Here is a 9,129-nt window from a genome sequence, read left to right as displayed (position 1 = left end):
TGACAGGGCTGAGGGGTGTGTGGGGTATGGGGGTTCTGACAGGGGTGAGGGGTGTGTGGGGTGTGGGGGGTCTGACAGGGCTGAGGGGTGTGTGGGGTGTGTGTGGTCTGACAGGGCTGAGGGGTGTATGGGGTGTGACAGGTCTGAGGGGTGTGTGGGGTTACAAGGATGGTGAAGGGTGTGAGGCATGTGTGGGGTGTGAGGAGGGGTCTGAGGGGTGTGTGGGATACAAGCAGGGTGAGGGTGTGCGGGGGGTGTGGGGTGTATGAGGTCTGAGGGGTGTGTGGGCTGAGAAGTGTGTTTGCGCTGTGAGGGGTATCTGGGGTGTCCGCGCTGTTCGGCTGCGGACGTGGAGGGGGCTGAGGGGCAGCCGGCGCGGCCAGCCGCGGGCTGCTGAGGGTCTTGAGGGTGCGAGGGGACCGAGCGGAGCGTGAGGGCGCGGATCCGGGGCTCGGGGAGCAGCCGCGGGGCACGGGGCGGGCCCGCGGGCGGGCTCGGGGGTGGGGGCTGGAGGGGCCGCGGCTGCGGAGGGGCAGCGCAGGCCCGCCGAGGCCGAGGGCGGTGCCGGGGGCGGTGCTCGCTGTCCCGGCGCTGCCGAGTGTCCCGGTGTCGCTCGGCGCCGCCGGGAGCGCCAGGAGCGGCGGCTCCGTCCCGTCCGCCCGCAGCGGAGCCGAGCGCGCCGGGAACGGCGCTGCCGCCTCGCCGCCGACAGCGCGGTAAAGTATTTGAACTAATTCTCGCAGCCTTCAGCTCGTGCTCGTGGTGTTTGCGTGTCGCTGTGTGTGTGCTCCTCCGTGCCGAGAACTTTGCGGTCCCTGCAGTTTCCCGGCTGCGCTCGGGGAGCCCTTTAGAGCCGCCAGGTTGCGAGTTGTGCTGGAAACTTTGGGGTGGTGGTGGTGCAGCAGTTTTGGCAGCGTTGGAATGGTAATTTTTGTAAATCAGTAGTGACTCGTACGTGGTAAATTTGAAGTAGCAAAACAAGTTTTTATTACCCTGAGTGAATTTGCCAGGTTTAATGTGTGTATGAAGAATCATAAAAATACCGAAGTGCTCATGCTCTTTGAGTGTGAAAGCTTTTTTTCCGGGATGAGAATCAATGACAATTTCACTGGAATGATTCTAGACTCTCTAAACACAACTGTGAGAGCTTGTTTAACTGTGAGGGTGCTGAGGCTCGGAGGGCAGGAGATCTGGCTCTCTCATTAAACAGGTGAGGAATACTTTGCAAAGACTCCTTCATTCATATCATGCATTCATGACACTGTTGCCTGTGTTTATTTGTTATAACGTCGATGGGCTCTTTCCCCCTCAGTGCTGTGATTAGACTATTAGATTCAGAACCAGGTTTTCATACTATGAGGTGCCTGGTGCTATTTTGTCTCAGAGTACTTTCCAGGACAATATTGCTGTTTGAAAACAAAGCTAAGCACTTTCTAAGCAGCACTGTGCAGGAATATTATTTGTACAAGAATAAGAGGGATTTGTGGGTGATTTGACAGACCAGCCTATGATTCAGTGTCACACACTGAGTTCTCTAAGTTCCTCATTCCTCAAACTGCTTTAAAGCTTGAAGCTGCTTTCAAAGTTTGCCTTCACAGGTGAGAGGCACCTGTGTCAGTCCCGATGGCTTAGGAACTCTTGGAGTGCCTCTGACAGGCAGTTAATTCCATTTAGGAATGCTGTGAAGTCCCAATCTGTTCAGCACTGATCTGCGATGAATTATCCAATGAATTGCTGTTTTAGGGGATCTGCTTGGCCGGGGGTCTTTCACTTCAAGACACCCAGCTGTGGGGTTTCTGGAGCAGGCTGTAGCCAGTCCAGGTGTGATATGATTAACAGGTGAAGCTGTGGCTGTCACCCAGCACTCGGGAGTGTGTTCTGCACTGTGCTGTTCCAGTTGTGCACCTGTAACACTTTCTTTTGGAGGTGCAGCATCTGATTCCGGGCTTTTTCTGTGTTTCTCTCCCCCATTTCATGAATCTTCACTTTTCTCTGCACAGAAACATCTCAGGCTTTCTCCAGGCAAGTTCATACCTGCCAGCCCCTTTTACTCCTAACTTTCCAACTTCAGCTATTGTCTTAGGTCAGCCTTGCCCCCTCAGACCAGCAGTCCTGCAGAAGTTGGCAGAAACAGCGAATTTCAGCAACAGGAGGGGTTAGAGGAGATGTCACAGCAGCAGCCTCACCCTCAGCCCTGACCTGCTGCACCACTTCAGGTAGCAATATTCTCTCTCCATGCCTGTTTAATATTTAATGTTCTTTTGGCCATAAAAGGTATTTCTGCAGATGGAAAGGCTTGTGTAATAAAAGCTGTATGCCATCACGTCAGCAAAGTGAGCAGTTAAGTACCAGAGGAGCTTTAGATAAATAGGAAAGAAATGTAAAATCACCAACAACTTCCAGGTAGGTCAAAACCAGGGGAGGACACAACCAGAATTCTAACATGTGTGTTATCTACCAGGTATTTCTTTGCAGTTTCCCTCTGGAAACCTAAATGCACAAATTGATTGGATACATTTATAAAAGATTTACAATAATCATGAATACATTACTTGCCAAAAGTACATATACAAATCATAACAATGATTTGCACTTCAGTGAAAGCTGAGATAGACAGTACTGAGTTCTGTACTTTTATTATAATGGAGTGATTCCCTACAGTAATTTCAATGCAATTACCTTTTAAAAATGTTTTATCAAGACAGAGGGGTGAAAAAAACAAGCCACCAGTCAAAGTCAGATTTCCTCCCCAGATTTGCAGGTAGTAAATCTGACTCTCATTTTTGTTTGCTTGTTGGGCTTTTGGAACAAAGTATGTTGAGATTATGCTTCAAATTTGGTATTCAGAGTAAAACAGAATAAAATTGCTGCTTTTCAGGTACTCACCAGAACATTACTAGTGTGTTTTCACTGATGAATAAAAATTATTAATGAATTGCCTTTATAGTTAAACCAGTGAAGCATTTTTATTTCTCTAGAAACACATTGTAAATAAATTAATGCAATCATTTAATGCATATCTAATCTTGTATTGGAACAATATTGCTCTGCCAGTCATTAAAAACTGATATTTTTTTTTTCTCTAAAGGTTTTCCCTGCACACAGGTAAGCAAGCACAAAGAAGACAAAGAAGTTTCAGTTGTGTGTCTGCAGGTATACACTCTTATATGACTGTATGTTGTTATTAATGTTAATTAAGCTCTTAATTTTTGTTGTGAAACCTCCTGATTCTGTTTGATGTTGTCAAATGTTTCTTTTGTTGTAGGGCTGATACTGCTCAGGCAGAGGACTGTGTATAGGACAGTCAAAAAGTAAGAAGGTGACAGCCATGCTTTCATCTTAAATAAATACTATCATTACATTGAAGGGGCTTTTTTAACTTGTTAGCACATTTGTTGCAAGTCTAAAGGGTGGGAAAACCTCTCTCCTTTTCTCCCCTTCACACTTCTTTCACAAAACACGAGGGCGTTTCCAGGAGCAGTTAGCGCAGTTAAACCCTCTGTTGTTTTCCCCCCCATTTCCTTCCCTTCCCGCGGGGCACCCGTGTGTTCTGGGGGGCAGCGCGGTGTGGCAGTGAGGCCAGGGCAGGTGACAGCAGCACGATGGAGGCAGTGGACGTGCCGCCCGAGGGCTACTCGCTGATCAAGGCCGTGTACCAGCGGCGGCTGCGGCTGACGCGGCTGCTGATCGACGGCGGGGCCTACGTCAACGAGAGCAACAGCCGCGGCGAGACCCCGCTCATGGTGGCCTGCATGACCCCCCACGCCGACCTGCAGAGCGCCAGCAAGGCCAGGATGGTCAAGTACCTGCTGGACAACAAGGCTGACCCCAACATCCAGGACAAGTCGGGGAAGACGGCGCTGATGCACGCCTGCCTGGAGAAGGCGGGCCCCGAGGTGGTGTCGCTGCTGCTGCTGAGCGGGGCTGACCCCAGCCTGCCCGACCACTCCAACTGCTCTGCGCTGGTCTACGCCATCAACGCCGCCGACAGAGACACCCTGGAGCTGCTGCTGAAGGCCTGCAAGGCGCGGGGGAAAGAGGTGATCATCATCACCACAGACAAGTCCGCCTCAGGGAGGCAGAAAACAAAGCAGTACCTGAACGTGCCTCCCCCAGACCTCGAGGAGTGCACCTCCCCGGCTGACTGCAGCTCCCCGTCAGAGGTAGAGCCCAACGAGGGTCCGGAAGACCCATTCAGCTTTAAAGAGCTGTATGGTGGGCAGCCGGGGGACAACTCCTCTGAAAGGGTGCCACTAATGAGCAAACCCAGCTCCACACCAGCACGGTTCAAGCTGACGCAGGTGCTGCAGTGTGATCCGTGGCTGAAGTGCTGTCCAGCAGTGTTTCAGCAGAGGAAAATTCCTTCTCCTCAAGAGCTTCAGAGTATCAGTCCCATGGAAGAGCTCTCCTGTAAAGTCAGTGACCTTGACTTATGCAAGAGTGTCAGTCACGAAAGCAGAGACAGGAAGGGCACTGGTCAGGTAGTGAGAACCTCCGACCACACCATGTCAAGGAAAGCACTACGTGATGCAATAAACTATCAGACTCCTTTTGTTGAAGAGAAGCATAACCCCAGTGAGATTCCCATGGGCATGGATGCCAGTTTGGGACAGATCAGCTTACTTTCAAACCTTGGCAGTATTATCAAGAAAGGAAGTGGAGAACCCAACTACAACATCTCCAGTTCTCAGTTAGCCAACACTCTAATTCCTGCTGCTGATACCAAAGGTAGTAAGTCACCAAAAGGAAATAAAGAGATTCTTCCTACATACCAGACTTTGTTACCAAGTCCGAGAAGAGTTCTGGAGATGTCTCCTCTTTCTCCAAGAGGCAGAAGTCAGGCTCCTCTAGAGGAAGAGAGCTCAGGAGCCCTAGTGTTGGATCAGACGAGGCCAGGCTTTCTGCCTCCACTGAATGTGAGCCCCCGCCCCCCCGTCCCAGAGCTCACTGTCATAAACACAGTTTCTGGAATGATTTCTTACGGACAAACTCACTTAGTGCCCCCAGGATCTGCCTGCCCTAAGGGGACCAAAGAGACGAATCTGCTGCGGCGCAGGCCGTATGAGCAGATCACAGTCTGAGCAGATTCAGCAGTTGCTGCACCTTTACCAGGAGAGCAAAGGGGATCTTTATGACATGTAAATATTCACTGCAGTCCTTGACTGTAATGGTACGTATCACAAAGTAGAGCAGGTCTGTGATGTAAAGTAATGTCTGCCTCAGGATGAGTGCTGCAGCTCAGAAACTAAACGAAAAGACATCGAATGAGGCTGCCTTCTGCAGAATAAGCAGTGTTTATTTTGCTGGTCTTGTAAAGTTTTCAACTTGCCTCTGGCAGGCAACCCTCAACAGTCCATAAGCATTGCAGTTCTCATTGTAGGTTGTACATACTACCCCTGCAAGCTGTCCCCAAGCACACGCCCTTGCAGCGCCCAGAGCGGTGCTGCACACGGACTCTGGGACCCCGCGGCGTGTGGCTGCGATGCTGGACAGCGGACTGCCTGTGTCCAGGCTGTATATAGGAACCGCAGCGACCCCGGCGTGTGGCGGGGTGGGCGGCAGCAGGCGCTCGCCGGCGGTGTCTGCCGGCCTCAGCAGCCTGGCGGACACGTCAGAGCTGGTGACACTGCTGTCGCCGGGCTGTGCAGCCCGCAGAACCGCGGCTGCGGGCTGGCAGCCTTCCCCGGAGCCGCGGTGGCAGCACCGCCGCGCTGCCCGGAGCCCGCAGGGCGAGTGTGACCTGCCCGGGGTGTGCCACAAGCCAGCCCCGCTCAGGCTGTCCCCGGGCAGCCTCCGGAATCCGCTCCCTTGGGAGAAGCGAGGGTGCGGGGGCAGAGCCTCACCTGGAGCGGGCTCTGCAGCCTCCTGCAGCTCTGGAGCCCCCAGAGAGAGACCTGGCCCCAGTGACAACCGGGGTGCGACACCGGGACACACCCAGGGCGTCTGCACCAGCAGGGGCACGGCACACACACACATTTGGGAGCAGGGAAGAGCTCTGTCCTCCCGCTCAGACAAACCCGAAAAGGGAAGGTGAGGCCCTGGCACAGCTTCCCCAGAGAAGCTGTGGCTGCCCCATCCCTGGGGGTGCTCCAGGGGCTTGGAGCCACCTGGCCTGGTGGAAGGTGTCCCTGCCATGGCAGGGACCTTGGAATGAGATGGCCTTTTATTTCAGATGGTTTCCAACCAAACCCTGTGAGTCTAATTATGGAACTCACCTGGGAGATGGAAACCCGCATTTTGTCTCGTTGGAAACAGAGGGCAGAATTTCCCACAAGTGGAATGCCATCCTCTGCAGCCTCCGAGCTGCTGTGTGTTTTTAAGTATCTCTATCTAAAAATCTTTCTTTCCTTCAGTGTCTTGTGATTCCAAGTATCTCCCTTGTCTTTGTGTGCATCCCATAGATGCTGGATCTCTGGTATTGCATTTAGCATTTAGATCTCATCTTCTAAATTATGAGAAAAAGTGAATGTGTTCTATTTTGTTGTAATTTACAGAAATTAGTGGTACTGGAATTGTGTCTGTGTGATGTGAATTTCAGTATACTGAAAAGAGGTATTTATTTCCTGAAAATACTCAGTGGGTATGTTGCAGCTTCAGTCAAAGTTCACCATATCTGACATTGCCTGGAAAAAGCCTGTAATGTTATGTAGCTTTGCACTTAGTAGGAGACAATTTAACGGGGATCTTAAGTATAAAACAGTGCTAAGGGGATCTTAAGCATAAACCAATCTGGAGAGGATCGGAGACATAAAACAATTTGAAGGGGATCACAAACATAAAAATATTTAATGGGGATCATCACCATAAAACAATTTAATGGGGATTCTAAACATTGAACCATTTAAAGGGGATTACAAACACGTACTCTCTGTAAATAACTTTTTGAGAGTATTTGTTTCCATTCAGGTTCTGCCTTTTCCTTCAGGAGATTTTCCTGGATCAGGCCCTGTGCACACCAGGTAAAAAAAAAAAAAAGAATTATGTGGACATATTTTTATGATCCAGAAATTACGTGGAACAAAAAATGCCAGTATTAACTGAATACAAATTAGTCCCTACACAGAATACACTTTCCAAATGTTTTGATGATAATACAAAAGGAAATGGCAAGTTCTCATCTGTTCATCTCACCATGAAGTTAAACATTTGAAGGGGAAAATACATCTTTAAAAGAAAATTTCTTTATTAGAAGAAATTGACGATCACCAAGTGTTCTAACTGGTATATTTGCTGAGGGTATAAAGCCCCATTTATGCTGTTTTGATTTGAAAATTAATGATCTATATGGGACTAAGGCTCCCTTAAATGAAACCATAATTTTTCTATGAAGTGCTCAGACATTGGAGGGAAGTAGCAAGCGTCTTGAAAAGGGCAGTTTTTTGGTAGTGTTACCAGTACTTTGTGATTAATTGTGATGCAAAGTAGTGTGAAGTGTTCCTGTTATTGCTTGTGTTACTGTTACAAGTGACCTTCAAAGGAAGAAGCTTTGTTCTCTTGCTGTTGTTACGCTGAATAAATAAAAGTTATTTTTTCCCCCCTCAGAGGGAACATGGAAATAAGCACATGCTTTTATTCACTACTCAGGAAATGATGAGTCATTGCAAAAGGTACTCACTCACAAGTGTTTCTCAGGCTGCCTCTGTACAAGAAAATGGGAACAGTTACTTCGATTTAATCCAATGCAGCTAAATTTGTCCAGAGTGTGGTGCGAGAGAGGCTCTTCCCACCCGCCGGAAGCTTCCTGTGCCTCCACTTGTGGAGCAGAGATGCACTTGCGTTGTCTCCGAAGCCTTCATCCATGACATTTCCCAGCCACCCCGGTGTTCCGTTCAGCACAGCGCGGTCAGCCCGACCCGAGCGCCTGGCGGTGACTCCTGGGTTAAAAACAAGCCCTTTTGGTCGCCCCGGCTGCCAGGTGACACCGCGGTGACAGCGCGCTGAGCGGCAGCCGGGGCGGAAGGGATTTCCAACCCACCTGCCTGCCGGGGACAGGTGGGAAACAATTCGGGATTTTTCCTTCTCGCCCTCGTTTTCTCTGCTGTGAAACCACACAATGAAAGGAACTCCAAAACAAATCACAAAAAGCTGTGATTACATAAGAATTCCCATTATTTTGGTTTAACAGATTTAAGAACAGCCAGTCGCTACGCAAAAATGTCATAAACTAGCAGTTTTCAAGGTTGTGTTTAAGGTGCAATGCTCAAAATATAGGCTTCAACATATCGTTCCCTGCACATTTAATTTAGTTTTGCTTTTAAGAAGTAATTGCTTTGTTTTGATCTTTGTCTTTTACAACTACATGGCACTTCCAAAAGAATATTGCCACAATTTGATGCAGCTATAAAAGAAAAACAGTAAACTAAGTAGGCACTAAATTTCCTTTTTTTCTCCTCATCAATCCCATGTCAGACCTTCATCTCTCTGCGTGCCACATACAGCAGAACTAATTACTTTCCCAACCAAAGCAAGGGATTTATAGACAAAGATTCTTACATTTTCCCTGTAAGGTATTAGTGCAGTAACTTCAAGGAAATCAGGTTTCATAGCGAAGCACCTTAGGAAAGCTCAGAGGGGTTTTTTCAGAGTCAAAGGGATAACATTCCAACTGTCATCACTAAATATTCCCGTAAAACACCCAGCTGCCAGCCCTCTGGGAAAGACAACAGGTTTTCACTCCTGCACACAAGCTGACCTTTATTGTAAAAAGCTCCCAACATACAGATACATATACAGACACATATATATGTATATGTGTAAATATGCACAATTCCTGTTTCTCAGCAGCTCCTGTCACCCGAGCCAGGCATGTCCTGGGCTGATGACGCAGGCAGCTGCAGAGCTCGTGTTAATCCAGGGGTTTTGTCCCCAAAATTATGTCCAGCGAGTTAAAAATTATGCTGGGATCTCATGGTGGACATCAGAGATATTGTTTGGAAATATACAGGGAGGTATTTATTCTCAAGTTCCTGAAGCCTAGACACAGAGGCACGCTAAGAAACTGCAGTAAATTCCTGCATTTTTAACCCGAAAGCATCAGCAACTTTGATCACTTTCATGTGAGTTTTGCAGAGGGAGGGAGTTCAGCCTGCCGTCTCTCAAGAACGTGCTGATTTTTAAATAAAAACCTGA

The 9,129-nt window shown here is 48.8% G+C and overlaps 1 protein-coding gene across 4 annotated transcripts; it reads left to right on the top strand.

Moving 5' to 3' along the window:
- The first annotated feature begins 586 nt into the window (after positions 1-586).
- On the top strand, positions 587-5,714 carry ANKRD34B (ankyrin repeat domain 34B). 4 transcript variants are annotated; one of them, XM_041426642.1, is made up of 5 exons: positions 587-716; positions 2,072-2,216; positions 3,089-3,105; positions 3,266-3,311; positions 3,562-5,714. In XM_041426642.1, exon 5 carries the CDS (start codon positions 3,603-3,605, stop codon positions 5,079-5,081), a length of 1,479 nt encoding a protein of 492 aa, XP_041282576.1. In that variant the 5' UTR covers positions 587-716; positions 2,072-2,216; positions 3,089-3,105; positions 3,266-3,311; positions 3,562-3,602; the 3' UTR covers positions 5,082-5,714. The 4 variants fall into 4 exon arrangements, 3 of the variants coding, with proteins under 3 accessions (XP_041282576.1, XP_041282578.1, XP_041282577.1); XM_041426644.1 differs by having other exon boundaries at positions 613-716; positions 2,084-2,216; XM_041426643.1 differs by having other exon boundaries at positions 632-716; positions 2,001-2,216.
- Positions 5,715-9,129: the final 3,415 nt, after the last annotated feature.

The sequence above is a fragment of the Onychostruthus taczanowskii genome, unplaced genomic scaffold (assembly GCF_017590055.1).
Source record: "Onychostruthus taczanowskii isolate IOZ18803 unplaced genomic scaffold, ASM1759005v1 scaffold92, whole genome shotgun sequence".
NCBI lineage: Eukaryota > Metazoa > Chordata > Aves > Passeriformes > Passeridae > Onychostruthus > Onychostruthus taczanowskii.
This window is presented reverse-complemented; position numbering and strand designations above follow the sequence as displayed.